The sequence below is a fragment of the Mytilus galloprovincialis genome, chromosome 7 (genome assembly GCF_965363235.1).
Source record: "Mytilus galloprovincialis chromosome 7, xbMytGall1.hap1.1, whole genome shotgun sequence".
NCBI classification, from domain to species: Eukaryota; Metazoa; Mollusca; class Bivalvia; order Mytilida; family Mytilidae; genus Mytilus; species Mytilus galloprovincialis.
The window spans coordinates 62,846,230-62,866,532 of NC_134844.1; the positions used below are offsets into that span (position 1 = coordinate 62,846,230).

General features: G+C 30.9%; 1 protein-coding gene across 1 annotated transcript; it reads left to right on the forward strand.

Moving 5' to 3' along the window:
- The first annotated feature begins 247 nt into the window (after positions 1-247).
- On the forward strand, positions 248-8,918 carry LOC143081861 (perlucin-like protein). Its single transcript, XM_076257530.1, has 4 exons — positions 248-473; positions 5,394-5,479; positions 7,051-7,144; positions 8,629-8,918. The coding sequence occupies exons 1-4, from the start codon at positions 455-457 to the stop codon at positions 8,847-8,849; spliced, it is 420 nt and encodes a 139-aa protein (XP_076113645.1). The 5' UTR covers positions 248-454; the 3' UTR covers positions 8,850-8,918.
- Positions 8,919-20,303: the final 11,385 nt, after the last annotated feature.

Below are 20,303 nucleotides of genomic sequence, written 5' to 3' on the forward strand. Positions count from 1 at the left end.
GTTCATGCAAAAAGTGTCATCAGTTTAAACGTAGAAAATATATTAAACGTTGCATATCGCGTAATATCATAATTCTTATGTGCAATTTCGAAATTCTGCTGTGATTACTATCAGGGATAACCAATTCAGTGATTTTAGTTTGTTTGTTAACAAAATTAGATTAGAACAGAACATTATGGTTTTCGAGGATACATTATTAAGCTGTATTGTTTTCCTAATACAATTACTAGCGACCATAAATGCCGTGCTATTCACTATAGAGTACAACGTGCAAATATATCAAAGCACGAACACGATCGACGTTCATGCAGAAAGTATAGTGTCTTGTGCTAAAATATGCTCCAATCAAGATACATGTTGTGTAGCGAGTTTTGAAAAACTCATTTCAAGTTGTAGGATAGAAACTTCTGAAAATTGTTCTATTTCGACTTATGCAGACACTGGTTGGGATGTCATGCACAGACAACTTTATGGTTAGTTGATTAACGCATTACCAAATTCTGTTAACTAACCTTATTTAAGGTGAAGTGTACGTAATTAAACAACTCAACATAATTTTACATTTTACATATGTATTGTGTTTGTAAAATTACACCCGAAAATAAGATAAAAAAGGTGGTAACCGTTTTCGTTTTGGAGATACGAGCCGTTGAAATTAATAGCAAGATACGCCAAGAATACAAAATGTAAATATGTAGGAAAAATCATTAAAATTAGCTGAAATTTTAACATAATCAAGTTTTTTTATTTTGTGTGTCCACATATTTTTTTTTTTAAATGAAATTCGAATCAATCAGTGCAAAAAAAGTCCTAAACAATTGTTTTTCTTTTTAAACTATTCTCTATCGAAGTTTGGTTATTTGGTCGGAACACTAAAAATATCAGGCGACGTCATTGATGACAGTAACGTCTCAACAACTTCTACGCCTTAACACCATTATACATGCGTGTGTGTTACCTATCTTCCTTTGTATTACAAATGCACAAAAAAAAAACAAACAAAAAAAAAAAAAAAAAACAGACAAACCAACGTCTTTTTAATTCAACAGTTAAATTAACATGTCGCTAATTAATTATTCGTAACCTGAAAATTTACTCTAGTACTGACTATTGCGTGTTTTTCGTTCAAAACTGTAGTTTTTTAAAATGATAGTATTAGGTTAATTCAGGATTCATTTTAAATAATTTTATATCAATAGAAGTAGAATTGTCACATGTTTATTTACTTATTTGTCTATAATTCTGTTATGAGCCGTTTTTACTTTCTGTTGGTATCCTAAACCCGAAATGCCTTCTCTTACGCGTCTAAAACAAAAACAGTGTTATAAAGTCAGGATGCCTATAACAATAGAATGCTTTGATTTCTAACTGGAGTAATTCAGATAATTTCTATAAGGATTTAAGAGAGTACAGACGTGATTGTTGGATTCATGATAGACTGCACGAAATAGTTCCTCTTTCGTGTGTCCATTTTCCTTCTTTGAGTAAGGTAGATAACTTGCGTAACTAACAACAAATTGTTTAAAGCACGTATTCTCTTTCAGGAATCAAGTCAGGAATATGACAGTTCTTGTCCATTCGTTTTTGATGCGTTTTGTTATTTGATTTTGCCATGTGATTATAGACTTTTCGAATTGATTTTCCTCGGAGTTCAGTATTTTTGTGATTTTACTTTTCACTGTTCGAATAGTGTTGTATACACTGAAACCCTGGTTTTACTCTTACCAACGAACATTTCACCGTCACATGTAACAAACACCAGAATGATTGTTAAAAAGCCAATCAATTCTGTTCGGCACGTTGTGGGTTCTGTTTTGCACCTTCTGAGTTTGCCGTTGTTCCACCCAGAACAATAGGTTTTGGCAATTATTCGGTTGAAACTTTAAGGCTTTAAATGTTTGTTTTTTGTTTTTTGTTTTTTGTTTTTTTTTTTGTTTTTTTTTTCTGCAGTCTACTCTTAGGCATTTCAGCGAATAGGAAACATTTATGAGATAAATCTGTACAAATTGACATTCAGCAATTTTATTAGCAGTTGACGTTGCGGCGGTAGACCTATCTCGCAAAATGACGTTGCGTATTATAATTATATTGACATTGCATTGTCACTACATGCTGATCTGGTCATTGGTGGTCTTCAACAAATCCCGTCTTCCGGTATCATTCTTGGAAGAACAGTGAGACTAGTTTCTGACGTCAAATTATGTAGTTTTAGCACGTTCACGTTTTCCTGTTTGCAGTATTCTAATGCGTTGGTTCAGTTATTTATTTCCAAGTTTTGGCAATATGGAGATGCAACATTTTTTAACTGATTTAAGTGTGGCTAAGGATTGAAAGAACTGTTTTACAAAGATAAAAAAAAAAAATCTTTTATTGGTTCATAATTTCGCTGTTTGAAATTCGTGCGATCTCAAAAATCCGGTATGTTCATTAACGACAGGTAGATGAGATTTTGACTTTTTTTAAAAAGAAAAAAGTATGAATAGCATGCGAAGTAGTTTTAGGAGGATCAAACATCTGCAAAATGAGTGTTGTGTCTTTAAAGTATGTCAGTGTATTTTTCCTGACGTACTTTAAAAAAACGCAACACTGTTTTGGTTTAATGAAATCATAATTTATGGTCATTTCATTGCTTTTCGTGCTTCCTGTTCTCCTTTTTTGGGTGAACAAATCCATACATGTGGACCCGATCAATCTGTATTTACTGTTGGTCAATTATTTTTTTTTAATTTTTATCGTTTTGTTAAATGACATGACTAATAATTAGCGAAAACACCAGATTTCAGTGCAAACAACATGCGTTAAGCGTGGCGAAAGCAATTCAAGTTTTGAATTTCAGACTTACTGTAGACGATAATGAAAATAAATCAATTGTATATATTCAATTACGTATTTCATGCACAATGAGTATTTTGAAATTAGAAAAATTAAAACATTTATCGAGTGTTGTGTTTGTTCGGTTAAACAGTATATACATAAGGTGTGTGTAAGGTTACAATGTCACGTCTACCACATTAAATGATAGTTAGTGTTCGTTTACTAATAATTATCACGGAGCGTCACTATATTATAACTAAACGAGTTACAATATTAATTTATATGAGAAGTTTTCTGTAAATTCTTGTAAAGCAAGTAATTTCTGACTTCTTGTCTGTTTAAAAAAGGAACGCATTTTTGAAATGTATCAGTTATTTTGCCAAAATAACTGAAGAGTTTTTTTAACATAACGTCCTCGATGCTGTTCAACTTTGTACTTGTTTAGGCTTTCAAACTTTTGTATCTGGGCGTCACTAGTAAGTGTTGTGTGGACAAAATTCAATTCTAGCGTATTAAAAAATTTAAACCTGTTGCCTTTTGTTAGCTATTATTCGTGTGTTTCTTTGCCAATTGTGTTCTCCTATTTATTTATATTGTAGTCCTGTAATGTTGTGTTGTCATTTTAATGTTATATTTCACATGGCCATAAAAGAGGGAGGTTTGGCATGCCACAAAACCAGGTTCAACCCACTTTTTTTTTCCTTTAAAAATGTCCTGTACCAAGCCAGGAATATGGCCATTGTTATATTATAGTTCGTTTCTGTATGTGTTACATCTTAACGTTGTGTTTCCGTTGTGACGTTTGTTTTTCTCTTATTTTTTAGTGTGAATTCACATTACTATAAGACGTGTCACGGTACTTATCTATCCCAAATTAATGTATTTGGTTTTGATGTTATATTTGTTATTCTCATAGGATTTTGTCTAATGCTTAGTCCGTTTCTGTGTGTATGTGTGTGTGTTACATTTTAATGTTGTGTCGTTGTTTTCCTCTTATATTTAATTCATTTCCTTTAGTTTTAGTTTGTTACCCCGTTTTTGTTTTTCATCCAGGGATTTGTGAGTTTTGAACAGCGGTATACTACTGTTGCCTTTATTTAGTAAGAAAATAAGTCTATAATGTTTTATTTTAAAACCAGACTGCGTTTTTTTGTTTAATTTGATGATCTGATAAAACATCTCTCCAAAACTTCTACTGGACATTAAATATACGTTAAACAAAGGAGAAAAGTACAATAATGCAAATCAAAGCAGTCACAAAAACTCAATGAAAATTAAAACGGAAATTCAATATCTATCAATAACCTAGAAAACATGTCAGATTTCAGAACCAAAACAGGTGTCGGGATTATAATTTAATACGCAGGGCGAGCGTTTAATCTACATAAAACTCTTCCACTCATTTTATCAGTAAATACACATTTTCAATGAGACACATATCGTCCAGAAATGAGTTGATAACGTGAATGTGATCAAATCGTGTTCATCATACAGTATTCAGTACTACGCAAAACATATACCAAACAGTCAATGAGAGATACAGTATAAGCAACCAAGAAAACATATACATACTGATATATTGAATTATCAAAGATCCGTTCCAAAACTTTAATGACCTGTGTATTCTGTCTTAAAATTATTTTGTTTTAACTTTTAAGATTTTTTTTTTTTTTTTTCAAACTTAATATCGCACTACATACACATTGTTTTAACAAAGGACCACAAATAAGGCTAACTTTTTTCAGATGTATATATTTTGGGCAACTGCATGGTTGTTATAATTGGCTGTTTTATTAAAAAGAAGTGTAATTGCAGTACTCTAAGTATGTTAAAAACATCCTTAATATTAAATAAAGTATGTTTTTTTGGTTTTATGGTGAATAACAGTTGAATCTCCGAAACAAATTTTGGTGTGCATGCATTTTTGTCATTTTCAAAGAAATTTCTGGAAAACGGCACTATTAAACGAGGTTTTGAACTATTACTATTAACATCTGTTCTTACAGATTTCTATATTTCAATGCAAAGCATCATTCTTCAGAGACAGATTATGCAAAAACGTTGTCTGTCCTTTACCTTTCGTTGTGATTTGACGGAAACTGCACCATACGAATTTTTGACGACCAGGCAAAAAAGAAAGTACATATGTTGATATGATTTAGTTGTATGTTAGGTGGGTGCATTAAACATAAAATTGTATGGTTAATATCACTCGTCTAATAAAAACAATAAGACCACAAGTGTGTTGTCCAGTTTGTTTTGCTGAGGTTTGAGTTTCTATGTAGTGCTATTTGGACTTAGTTGTCCTTTCTTTATATTAGAATGTCTCCTATGGTTATCAATTCTTTTTTTTTTACTATTGGTAAATAGTTTATCGATTATTAATAGAAAACAAAACCACTTCAGATTGTTCGTATAGCGCGGTAAATTTAATATCATTAATTTGTAAGGATTTGAGAAATAATAAGAACATAATAAGGAAGATTTTTGATGTTTTAGCATCAATTGTTATGTTTTAGCATTATTTGTAATGTTCTGCCATCATTTGTCATTATGTGGTATTGTGTTTTGTATTGCAGTTCCTCCGTCATGTGCTGATTGTTATAGTTATGCAACGTCAACGTATAGAATTATTGAAGACACCGTTGATTGGAAAACGGCTCGGGTAAGTTTTTATTAATAGTTGTTGGGTTTTATCGATAGACGCTTTAGGAAGAGTTTTATTAAAAAAATAACTTGCTCACGAAAAAAGAAAACATAAAGATATAAAAAACAAAATAAAGTGGCATGGCTTTGGAAAAAAACATAGAGTCCTTAACAACGGCCATTTGTGAAACATCATAAATGTTATATGTCATTGGTTTATAGATGAGAATGAAATTACAGGTTGCATTTCTATAAATAGAGTCGATGTAATTTCCCATAGGTACTCCATGTAGGGCTACAACTATGACACTTTTGACGATCCGTGAAAAATGACATAATAGATTCGAAGGTTGGTACTGTCCCTACCCTATTTTTTTACCTAGATCAAATTTAATTAATTGTCACCGCAATTGTATGTTTTTGTTTACTGGAAACATTCCTTAGGTATGTGTAGGTATGTCAACAACTGAAATTATCTATGAATATCATGAGTTTATATAATCCTTTCATTCTATTTTGACTCTTTAAAATTAAAGAGTCTATCCATCCTGAATTGAATTAAATTGAATGGCCTTCAAAATACTGTTCCAATCCATAACATCACTGAGGAGACATTAATTGTCGAAATCCGGATATAGGGTTTTTAGCATCTCATGTTTGGTTAACCATTTTGGTTAACTATCTTAACCACAAGTTAATTGTTCAACGTTATATCTCCCAAAAAGAGGCGTGATTTGATAAACAATTGTATTAACAAAGTGCAAGCTATAGGAAAAAAACAAAATACGCCATCTGCATACAATTTGTCAGTGAAGTGGAAGCACAATGATATAAGACAAACCAACCACATTCAAATATATTGACTTGCAACTTTCATCTACATACAGAGCAGACTCATGGTAAGTTTTAGTTTTAGTGATACCTTTACCTTCTAAGTCGAATATAATATTGGACTAATACCACATTTATGAACAAAAACCAAAACCAAAACCAGCGGTACATGACAAATTGTACTTCCATTTGTTGGCTGCTTCATATAAACTCATTATAATATAACATACAGCCGAATTTAAAAACAAACATTTGCTCAAACACGCTCAATTTAATTAACATTTTTATAAGAATTTATGCACGTCATCTATTTTGTTCATATCTATATGTCATTAGATTCGATGAATAATTTGGATCCACGAGTAAATGTATTTATATAATTGTGTGTATACAGATAAGATGATACTTCATTTCAATTGTGTCATTCAAAACATTACGAGCACGACTATATATTGTACTGATGTGCTTCCCTTTACTGCATTATACATTGGTTTTGTTCCTAACTGAGTAGAGTTCTGTTAATAAATAAATGCATTCAGAATTTTTTATCCATATTTGCATGAACAATTGCTACGTTAATCCACATATTCCATTATATCTTAAAATATATTAGTGCCTTTCCATTTGAATCTCTGAAATTTACATTTCACAAAGAAACAAAAAATCATCAGAGAGATACTTTCATTATCGAGATTAATATCAATTAAGAAAAATATCTATCATAATATGAATATTTCTAATCACTGATTATATTCACAGAATAGTTGTTACAATTTTGGAGGGAAATTGGTTGAACTAGAAACAAAAGAAGAGAATGAGTTCATCAAGGATACATTAACTTATAGAAATGCTGGTAGGTAGTAAAAGTAAAATCACAACAATAAAACACGAACGCCGATGCAAATTTGAAACGGAAAGACCCTAATATAAAAAAGGCAAAACCAATAGCCCAAAACAAACCAAACGGTTGGATAACAACTGTCGTGGTTCTGACTTGGTACAAAGATTTTTTTAATGTACTTTTTGTCCATTTTCACATGTCTGAAGAAATAGACAATAACTGTTTAGTGTCTTTTAATATCAGCTGTATTTGTACGAGGCTAGGAAACAAGGTGTATGCGAGCTTTTAGCGAGCTACTACACCTGTTTCGAGCCGAGTACAAATACAGCTGATATTTAAAGACACTAACAGTTATTGTCTTTATCCTGCAATTAGTTCTGTATATTGTTTGTGTTTTGAAAGACACAAAAACTAACATATTTAGCATTCATTTTCTATTTATAATCCCTTGAGGCCCGCGTAATGATATCAAAATCCCACATTACGCTGAAGACGTGTTCGCAAGAGAGAATCTCGAATGGTCAACCTTAATACATCGCTCAAGGTGAATAATTATCTATTTTAACATAACAACTAATTTCAACAGTAAAAACAAATAACAAAACATTGTCAAATTTGAAACAGAAGTGTACGAGTTGTCCTACGCTTCAGACTTGACATTCACTAAACATGCATGCTGAAATTGACATGGTTGATTTTGTAACACAATCATACACATTCAAGTTTGAAATCGACAATTGTCATCGTTATTGGAATGCAACTGGAATACACATTCTTATGTCACACATGTTCAAACAATACTCAGTCCGGCAGTGGGTGGAGCTTTAAAGCGATGTCTGTACAGTATACAGAAAAAGCATAGCGATATCTGTAGGGCTGTATCTGTATAGTAGGACACCCAATTGCAGAATAAAGGTATAATATAAACATTTTTTATATTAAAATGAGATGAAATATGACTATCAACTACACAACTAGTCAGAACAGTCAGACGACCATAGACATACAGGTCCCCATTTGACATTAAGCACATATCACTTATAAGTTTTGTAAACTGATAAAAAGACCCATAAATCAGAATATGCAAATCAATAAAAGATAGACAACTCACGGCCTGATCAGAACTGGTAACGTACTGTGTGAAATGCGTCAAAACAAGGGGTTCCATATTCGGATTTCTGATTATATATACTTTAAGAAAAACAAAATACAGGTAGGACACATATACATACATATTCAATATTCAAAAAATGTAATAGCAATGTATTTTTTTTTTTGAAAATATGTGCTTATCCAATGTGGTTGCTTAAGTTCTCGTTTTTGCAACTGATATATCATGTAGAAATTAACATATTGGTTACAATTATTGCTGACATACTGTCTTACTTGCTATATAATCTATATATAAAACAAACGACAACGGAGCTATTCAAGACAACAATACGTTATAATAAAATGTCCGCAATCTACTGAAACACATACTTATATGTTTTTAGATGCCACGTATTATCTTGGAGGATATATGTTCAATGCTAACGACGGTATCAGATGGATAACTACTCCAAGTCAAGCAATGACGTTCACAGATTGGGCAGCAGGTGAACCAAACAATCCTAACACTGAACTGTGTCTTGGATCCTACGGGCCGTTTAAATATCAATGGATTGATTTGCCATGTAACTGGCTAAAGTCTTATATTTGCGAGTTCCAAGAATAAAATGCATTGAATTAATATACACGTGATAAACTCATATGGACTATAAAGTATGCATGCAGTGTTGTGAAAGTGATGCTTTTTCCTCTATCTTTGAGCAATTGGCTGCAAAACAATATCGAGTTTGTTTTGTTTGTAAAATATGTTTTATAATCATAGACTTTTTACAGATATGTATGATACAATTCACAACTCTCAAATATATATTTTGTTTTAATTTGATAAAACAAAACATCAAGTGTCAACGTAACGTAATAAAACTAAATTTTGATAATTCATAAACTATCTAAAAGATCATTATATTATTAATATAATTAAGTACATTCCAATTTTAAAAGTTTTAAATATAAGTTAAAATAAATTTATACAGTCAGATGCTTTCAAATCGGTCATCGATACACATTTGCATTCATAAAGATATTCAGACGACAACATTCATATATCTTTCAAAGAACCTTATTGTCTGTGTGATTTATTTTCATAGGTAGAATGCATACGAACCATATATATATATATATATATATATATATATTACAACGCCGGATACATATACTTATGCAGGGTATTAAAGTTGCCTACAAAGTTGGTCCTTGTAGGTCATATAAAAACTTCACTGTTATGATACTACACTTGAAAGTAGACAATCGGCTTTATTTATTAATTTTTGATTTACATTACACCAGTTAGACGAATACGGAGTGTATATGAAATGTAACAATGAGACAACAAGCCAAAAGATATGATGTGTTATGCTGATAGAAATGAGATAAAGTTTTTAAAATGTAAATTACTGTACCATTATCATATGTATCTGGCCAGTGGAATATCTTTTGGCATGCAACTTACATACAAGTTATAGTTCGCCTTAAAACCAGGAGGAAATTAGCTATTTCTTCGACCAATGCACGTTTCAACTCAGAAATCAGACAGCTGCTTTCGTTAATAAAGCTTGATGTAATCTCCTTTTTTGATTTACCTTAGAGTTTTACTGAATATATGCATTACAGTGGTAATATACAAAAAAACATTTTAAGTCATATTATAAATGCATAATGTATATCATTAATATAACAAGATTGAGGACATATGATCATCATGGCAACACTGATATTATTTGGAAATAACAAGGTCATTGTTAAAAGCAGGTACTTATTATATTGACATGTTTTGATCTGCTGTGTTTAAAGTATACGTTTTAAAAATTACATAACCAGGCAGTGTAAAATATGTAGAATTCATAAACAATACTCTTTCTTATTAATGATACATTCTATTCGAACGATACGGAATTAACCAAAACGGAATGTGTTCACTTTGCATGCAAGATGTGTGCAACTTCTCAGAGGAACATTACGGATATCGGATATGTTCCCTACGTCGTCGTAACTACAATCCCCTTCCCTTTCATTAATGTGACCCACCGAATTACACTTTTTACCGGATGTGTTATCACATTAGCAACACGACGGGTGCCACATGTGGAGCAGGATCTGGAGCACCAGAGATCATCCTTAGTTTTTGATGGGGTTCGTGTTGTTTATTCTTTAGTTTTCTATGTTGCGTCATTTGTACTATTGTTTTTCTGTTTGTCTTTTTCATTTTTAGCCATGGCGTTGTCAGTTTATTTTAGATTTCTGAGTTTGACTGTCCCCTTGGTATCTTTCGTTCCTCTTTTACATAACACAAATAAATCAACAATGAGAAAAATCATATTTTTTTTCTTCTATTGGGACGGACCTCACTATTTAAGTACAAAGCTTATAATTTAATACGCCAGACGCAAGTTTCGTCTACATTAAACTCTTAGTGATGCTCAAATGAAAATAGTTGGAAAGGTAATAAGTTGAAGAGCATTGATGACCCCCAAATTCCGAAAACAATGTGCCAAATACGGCTAAGGTTATCCATGCCTTTGACAAAAGAAAACTTTTCAGAGTATTTCGAATAATTTTTACTTTTGAAAACAGTCAATTTATAAAAATGGTCATACAATTGATTTTCATTTTAGCATCAAAGTGTTGACTACTTGGATGATGATACCCTCGGTGACGAAACGTCCGCTAAGAGTGGTATCGAAGTAGTGGTCTTAATAGTTATCAAAGGTACCAAGCTGATGATTTAATACGCCAGATGCGCGTTTTGTCTACATAAGACTCGTAAGTGACGCTCAAATCAAAATAGTCAGAAAACCAAACGTGTAAACAATGGTAAAGGATTGAAGAGCATTGGAAACCCAAATGTCACATATGATATTAATAACACACATATACAACAAAACCATTCATATCAACCTAGCGGCTAAGTAATTCTTTACAACAACGCGTGTTGACGGAGAAATTACATACAGACGATTTTACCTGTTTTGGGCTCGACCATGTTTGGATCACCGTAACTGCAATTATGGTGACCAATTTAACACCAGTGATTTATACGGAATTGATTAATTTGTTTACTCAGCTGTCAACAATATTTAAGAGTAGCTTTTGCACCATTAATTTACAGGTAAGAAGCCCAGATATCAATCCGTGACTCAATCGACGGAATACCCTACACTTACATATATGTATGTATATCCTGTATTGATTATCGTGGGATTTGAACCCTATTTGAAATTACACATCCTGTATTGTAACAGACCTTCTAAAATTCAAACTGACCATTACTTTATCTGTTTAATCGTTGCATTTGATTACCTGCAATGCACAACTTTTAACATTTTAAATCGCGTGAAAAAAATTGTTGATGGTATTCGCTGATGAAGTGTTTATTTTCTTAAGTCATTTTTCTCCTACGATTATTTTCTTAATAGTTTCATATTTGGCTTGCTTTTTTTTTTTTTTTTTTTTATTTCATAAACATTTTCTATGTAACTTTCTTTAAGTGAAATGCTTGTTTTCGAATTTACACCTTTGATAATCGCTAACCTGTCGATCATTTGTTCTCTGGTCAGTTAGTGTCACATATGAGTACAGCGAGCAACAATTAAGATACTTACTTTGGAATTAATTAACTTAAATCGAGACACAAGAAATAAAATGCAAACTAGTAAGTTTAAACACACACCATTGTTTGCCAATGTTCGACAACTCATTATTAAACAATATATGATGCTTTATTCAAGCATTTTAATTTCTGATGTTTCCAAATTTTTTACATTATTTGTTTTGTCTACAAAACAAAAAATCTTAAAATTAAAGATTAAGATAAAACTATTCCTCAAACCTTTCAAATTGATTTCAACAAGAAAAGTTACAGTAATATTCACATTACAACAACTTTCCACCACATGTAAAAGTACAAATATCTAACATGGCTATACATCTGGTAAATATAACGTTCTGATTTAATTTAGTGTCTGTCAAACTAAGTATTGATAATGAAATTGACATGTTCTTTACAAACGACACGCAAATATACTGCCATTGTTATCATCAAACAAATCAACACCCTTAAGATAATTTGTTTTTTAAAACCAATAGTTGTTTTATCATCATGCAAACTTTTGATAAACACATGTCAATACCATTGTTAGTATTGTCAATGTATAATCACTTCATAAACCAATATTCCATTCGGAGTTTTATAAATAAATAATAGATTCACAATTGATTAACAGCATTTGATATTATTGTCAGTTAGTGTTGCGGCTTTTAATTAAAGACTAATTATTATAAAAATATGTTTTCCATTTCCATAGTGGTCATTTAAAATAGATAAAAGTGTGTAAATAATACAACAACTGTTAAAGTCAACATAACTACACTTAGTCTAGAAAAAATAAGAAGCGAGGCAGTCCGGTTACAATAAAAATAAATTAATACATTATAAATACTATAATTTCAAGCACAAGTTGTCATGAGTTTAAACATAGACAATATATTGGACGTTGCATTTCGATATTCTACATTGATTTCTATAACGGATAATCAATTACACTATTTTTATATTATTTTTTCAGGAATAAGTTTAGAAAAGAACATTATGGTTTTCCAGGATGCACCTGTAAACTGTATGTTTTTCCTAATACCATTTCTAGTGAGTATAAAGGCAGTAAAATTCAACTGTATTTGACAAAACCTTTCTGAATTATGGGTCCTCTATGCTGTTCAATTTCGTCTATTTTGGGCCTTTTGTATTTATTTATTCGGCCGTCTCTGGTTGTAGTGTTATAGACGATCCGTGCCTTAAGCGTACACAAGTGTAAGTCTTGTATAAATAGTTAGTATTTTAACCACCGGAATACCTTACTGCATTTGCATGCAGAATTAGCAAACTTTTACAGTTAACAATTTACAGATTAGGAATGTGATATAAGTAGCGGATTTGGTTTACTGCAAATCATTATTGAGTTTCCAGATATCAACTAGACACATTTTTAAGAGCTTTCATTTCACCAACACCTTGTTTGATTTCTATGAGACTTTCAGCTACTTGTAAAGATTTGTTTTTCTTTTTTTAACAGTGTATAAGATAAAAGACATGAATTTTTAAATGAAAAATTTATGTTGCTAATTCAAGGAAATATTTGGCTTGTTTTTAAATCAAATGCTAGACAAATAATGAATCATATGTTTTACTATATCACCACAACATGTCCATTCTTTATCTTTTAAAACCGTCAACTAAAAATGTCTACTCGAAAATTGACCTAACAAGCTTAACCCCGCCACATTCTGTGTGTATGTGTCTGTCCCAAGCCGGGAGCCAGTAATTATGTGGTTGTCTTTTGTTTATATGTTACATATTTGTTTTTCGTTCATTTTCTGTACTTACATAAGGCCGTTAGTTTTCTCATATTAATTGTTTTACATTGTCATTATGGGACTTTTCAATAGCTGACTATGCGATATGGGCTTTGCTTTGCTAATTGTTAAAGGCCGTACAATGACCTCTAGTTAATAATTTCTGTCATTTGGTTTCTTGTGGAGAGTTGTCTCATCGGTAATCATACTACATCTTTTTTTTATAATTTCATATACATTTCATCAGTTTTTCTGTTGAAAAAAAGGGGGGGGAAGATAATGCAAATCTATCAGTCACAAAACATAAAACAAAAATGAAAAAGAAATTAATGACTACCTTTGATACCATTGACCATCATATTATTGCTGAATATTACTTTGGTGTTTTCGGAGATGATTTATGTTGTTTATGGGCTAGTGGGCTTGCATATCATAGTACTTTTATTGTTTTCAAATCACTGAACCATAAAAAATACATTATAAATACAACATAAAAACTACCTCCAATTGTTCGTACAGCATCGAAACTTTGAAATTATCGTTTGTAACGATTTAAAAATTTAAAATTACAGTATCAACCTGAGTCATTTGTAAACAACATTTGTCATGTTTAAACAACAGTTGTCATGTTTTAACAACATTTGTCATGGTTAAAAACACTTGTCATGTTTAAGCAACATTTGTCATGTTTTAACAACAGTTGTCATGTTTTAACATCATTTGTCATGTTTTACAACATTTTTCATGTTTTACAACATTTGTCATGTTTAATATTATTTGTCATGTTTCAACAACATTTGTCATTTTATTGTAGTCCGTCCGTCATGTACTGACTGTTATAATTATGCAACGTCATTGTATAGAATTATTGAAGACACTGTTGATTGGCAAACGGCTCGGGTAAGACATTGTACGCAGTTGTTGGGTTTCATTTTAATAGGCTATATAATGAATTTACTTGAAAATAAAGTGGTTACGAAAGAAAAAAAAACACAAATAAAACGACAGTTAAAAGAAAACATAACGTCCTGAAATTTAGAAATTTGGCTTAACTGTTTATGAACATTTGCACCATCATGAGTCTCTTTACCCGTTTTTTTTTTTTTAATTATGTCTTACTTACTGTTCTTCACTGAAATTGTTATCAGGTTTGATTAAAAGTTCGAATATTGTAGCTTGATTGATAAAATGGTGTGTTTACAGTAAAGATAATCCCCCTTTAAATACATAACGATCAACACGATTATGTTGCGGTGGTGTGATTCCCTTTAATACGAAATACATTTTTTTTATCTGTCTGAAAGAGCATTGTTATTAAATGCGTGCATTGCATATTTCTTATCCAAATTAACAAACTGTTCGCCTTCATCAACATTTTCTATCATATCTGTGTATCTACGTGTGCTTGTTCATTTAAAGCCTTGTAGTTTACCTTTCAAAACGAAAATAATAAATCATCAGAGAGATACATGAATTATCAAGATTGAAATACAGTAAGAAAACGATCATGTATATAATATAAATAATTGTAAAACCTAATTGTATTCACAGAATAACTGCTACAATTTTGGAGGGAATTTGGTTGAACTAGAAACAAAAGAGGAGAATGATTTCATTGAGAATACATTAACTGACAGAAATGCTGTAATGTGTAAGGTGGACCTTTTGTCCTATGACATTAGAAAAATATCACTCTTACCGTATGATAAACTGCTAAAACGACTCGGTCACAAAATGGGATTCAATTATAGAAAGACAACTACAACATGTAACAGCCTGCTATGAACTGATAATACTCTTTGTGTGACATGCGTCAAAATACAGTCCTACAAGATGAAAGGCTTCTGATCGTATTTACCTTTGTTAAAAGATACAATGAGGACAAATATACATAATGATCACTGGTATTAAAGAGATAATCGTAACTGGAATTACAATTATCCCAATATTGCGACGGCAGATATAGGTAGAATCTTTTTTCTCAAATGTAGCATGTTTTTGTCAATAGTTACTCAGCTGCAAGGCTTTTCTATACCTTTACATTATATTTGAATCGTAACGGTGCACTGGAATTGTTAAAGCGCTTTAAAAATTGCTGTTGAAAAATTAGTGTTGATAATCGTGACTCTATGGATTTTTTCTTGTTTGATATTCGTAATTTTTGTATTGGATAATAGTCAGTCAGGGGCATTATTTAAACAAGTAACTTTTAAAATTACCTATATAAGTAATGTTGAAAACGAGGCTATTTTAAAAATTACTTCTATTAATATAAATATTATTTTTTATAGGTGACCAATTATACAAATTTTACTAGTTTTAACAAATGTTTACAGACATCTGGTTATTTTTCCCATGAAATATAAAATGTAATCCTTCTGAAACACTAATTGCTTTTCTGACGCACTTAACTTTGATATCGACGCTTCTTGGTCAAACATTGGTCTCTTGGGACTATTAAAATATCGTTTTCCTTCAAAATCTTGAAGTTATTTATAATTTGTAACCCAAAACAATTACATATGTTCCTAAAATAAGTGTTATTACTAATTCTTTCAAAGATGTACAATATAACTTATTCAAGTAACATTTTTGTCATTATTTTTAAAGTAACCCTTTATGTCTTCTCAAATCTTACAAATTCTAAAGTTTATGATATAAAATGATGTAAAAATTCATGAAAACTACATTTAGTCCCTGCTTTTATTGAAATTTAAAATAACTCTATTGAGTAATTTTATATTTTTTAAAAACAAAAATAACCTATATAAGTAACAAAAAAGTTACTTGTTTAAGTAACGGCCCTGACTGATAGTAACTGAAAAATAATAAATGTGTCTTTCAGCATTTCAATGGTATTTTGTGTGTTAAAATGCAAATGTCCAGTTAATAGATGATATTAACGGAAAATGAAAATAAATGAAGAAACTTACAAGTTAATATCTATTACAAATTTACTTGTATATCTCGATTTATGGTCGTTTTTCAACAAAACCATGATTTCTTGTCCCAGCCCCTTTAAAAAAAACTGTATTTAATCTTTACAAGAAAGTTTTTGTGCAGTCAGTACATGGAATTAAATTTAACATTTTTAAGCAAAGAAACATACAATTTTTAGAGGGATTAATAAGCCATTTATTCCTGAATGATTCAAAATAACCCAAAAAGCATGACCCTAGACGCCCTATTCAACATTCATTCGAAATGTTTGCAGGAGATATACACAAAAGGGTCTTACAAAAGAAGTTATGCTTTGATAACGGCAGTTTAAATGTTGGAATAAAAAGATCACATCATATAGACCAGAGTAATACCGTATTTTATTGTCAATATTTACTACGAAACGGTTTAAATCTTCTTCAGTATCTGGTTTTAAAATTATGAAAAAAATATCAGTGCATGTGCAGCTTAGTATGTGAGTCACATGAGTTACGAAATAAGTATTGGAGATTTTGTATTTTTTTTTAAATATATTCGTGCAAAACAAAGAACAACGGTTAGTTTCATGTAATTTCATATAATTTCATGTATGTTATCAACATAGAATAGGGTCAAACTGTCTCTGGCGAATACTTAACGTTATTCCTACTTCATTATGGCATAATAGGGTATGGTCTAGAATTGAATCAGCAGTGGCTTTCCGTGGGAGAAAAAGCATATAAAGCAACCTGCAATAAATGATTTAAAACAATATTTTCTACATTTACTATGTTTTTATTCAGGATAAATCAATGTTTTTAATCACTCTGATGTAGGGTGACACATGCGTTCCGCCCGACAATTATTGCCATATATCATAACTTCCTTTAAAATTGCCTCTTCGCTTATACCCATATTTTGTGACGTTCCTAGTTCTTGGAGTTTTCTGTATTTTAACATAGTTCTCATTTCCAAATTTCTCAAAGCTTGTTCAACCTTTCAATTTTATGATATAATAGTATGTAGCTGTTTTCATTAGAACTATTAATAATATATGCACAAAAAAATGTAACACACACACACACACACACACACAAATACAGAACCGGAATAAGCACTAGACAAAATCCTTTGGGAATAACAGATATAACATCAAAACCAAATACATGAATTTGGGATAGATAAGTACCGTGACACGTCTTAATCTTCCGTCGCCATATTGGGATAATCTAATTGCATTTACGATTATCCCTTTAATACCAGTGATGATACAAGTCCTCAAGAATGAATACTTATACTAGCAAAGTAGAAATATCTGTCCCTAGTTAGATGGTTAAATTTCTGTTTTTCAATCGGTACATTATGTAGATTTTAATATATCAGTTACACATGTTACATGTAATGCTGACATTCTGCCTTACTAGAAATATAATCTAGAACCAATTTGTGCGATTGCAAAACCTTTATAGATGACAATACGTTATTTAAAATGTCCGCATTATACTGAAACACATTCTCATAATTTTCAGATACCGTATATTTTCGGGGAGGATATAAGTTCAATGCTAACAACGTTATCAGATGGATAAATAGTCCAAGTCTTGCAATAACGTTCAGAGATTGGGCAGCAGGTGAACCAAACAGTCTGTGTCTTGGATTCTACGGGCACGTTAACTTTCAATGGATTGATTGTCCATGTAACTGGTTGAAGTCTTATATTTGCGATTTTAAGGAATATAATGTATTGAATGAATATAAACATGATAAACTCATAGGAACTATAAAGTATGCATGCAATATTGTAAGATTCGTGCCTTTTCCTATTTTTTTAGCATTTGGCTGCACAAAAATGTACCAGTTTGTTTTGTTTGTTAAATATGTTTGATAATATCGGAACGTTTACATGTATGTTTGACACAAACTCACACATTTAAATCAAATGTTTGATTAAGCTAAAGCAAACTATACAGTGAAACATAACGTAATAATTAAAACTTTAGATTATTAAAAAAATATTCAAAATGTCATTATATTATTTATTAAATTGAAATACTGTTCCAATTATAAAAGCATTTACCACGAATTAGAACATCTTTATACAAATGCGTTCTTTTCGGTCATTGATACACAGTTCCTAATAAAATATCACTTTCCGGTCAAAATTAGATGGATATTGAGGCGACAACAGACACACATCTATCAAAGTCCCTTCTTGTCTGTGTGGTTTATTTTTCATAAGAAGTAGAATGCATACACAACCATTCATATATTGCAACGTCATACATCTAGACATTACTTATGCAGGGTATCGAAGTTACCTACACTGCCAGTATTTGTAGGTCATATATCCCAATAACTTTACAATTATTTAAATTAAACTGATACTTGAAAATCGGCTTTGTTTATTTATTTTTTTCTTGAAGTTGCAAAAGAGGAACGAAAGATACAAGATGGACAGTCAAACTCATAGAATGAAATAAACTGACAACGCCTTGGCTAAAAATAAAAAGACACACAGACAATTAAAAGTACATTAGACACAATATACGCAACAAAAGACTAAGCAAAACAAACCACACCAAAAACTGGGGTTGGTCTCAGGTGCTGCAACAGTTGGACGAATTAAAAAAAGTATTTACGAAGTTAAGTTGCAATGTAACAATGAAGGCAACGAACCAATAGTGATAATGTGTTATGATGATAGAAATAATATAAAGTTTTAAAAATATAAATTACTGCACCATTACAAATAAATTTTGCAATTGAAATATCTTATGTAATGCAACATTTGAACAAGTGGGAGGTTTAGTTAGCAATAATCAGGTTGACCTTACACATTTCTTCAGACGATGCACTTTTTAAATCAGAAATATGACAGTTGTTTCTTTTATTTTGTTAATTAAGCTAAATTTTATCAGTTTTTGATAAAGTCTCATTTCTTATTAACTCTGAGTTATGCTGATTATATGAGTTTGAGTGGTAATATAAAATTGATATGATTAATCCTTTTATATATGCATATTGTATATCATTTGAACGATATCAGTACATTTTTAACGTATACATAATAACATTCTCATTCTTATTGTTTGGTTTCAAATTACTCCCCCCCCCCCTATTTTTTCGTTAATGCATTGTTTGCAAATTGTAAATTCTCCAGTTGTGTTATAAATTAATGAAACGTTCTGATGTCGTTTAATCTGTGCAAGTTTTAACGACAAATCCACTTATAGTTTTAAGAATCAAAAACAAGCAAATAGTCTTATAGAACTGTTTTGTAACAGACCGTGAATAATTGACCGTGTTAATAGTATTACGCATTACCAGTGAGTACATTTTGGAAAAATAAAAAAAAATAACATATTCAATAAAGTGTTTTTAATAATTGTTTAAATTTCATCCTACCCTTTTTGTACTTTAGTTTACTTTATATTTAACCCATTAACAATCGACTATATGAAAATTATTGGCTTCCTGTTATTCAAAAGTGTAATGGATTTGTATTTGTATAGATATAAAATAAATATATTTTTTATCAGAATAAAAACAAGTTAAATGGAAAAATTTTAGTAACGTACGTAGATCTTACTACTTCCAGACTATTTGAAAATTACAAGGTTGCACTATTCCTTTGTATTGAAAATATATCTCCATCGTATGGATTCAATAGGAAGTCAAATATAAATTTGTTCAAACCAGCCTGTTAACAATTGATACTAAACAATACATGGGGTCAAACTAGTACACTAAAAGGTTTATATATTCATTACATTAGTATGTTCCAGGTACGAGTTAG

Excerpts from the sequence above, each read along its gene's own strand:
- LOC143081861 (XM_076257530.1), top strand. Across the intron at positions 5,480-7,050 it reads TTGATTGGAAAACGGCTCGG|AATAGTTGTTACAATTTTGG; the intron begins GTAAGTTTTTAT and ends TTATATTCACAG. Across the intron at positions 7,145-8,628 it reads ATTAACTTATAGAAATGCTG|ATGCCACGTATTATCTTGGA; the intron begins GTAGGTAGTAAA and ends ATATGTTTTTAG.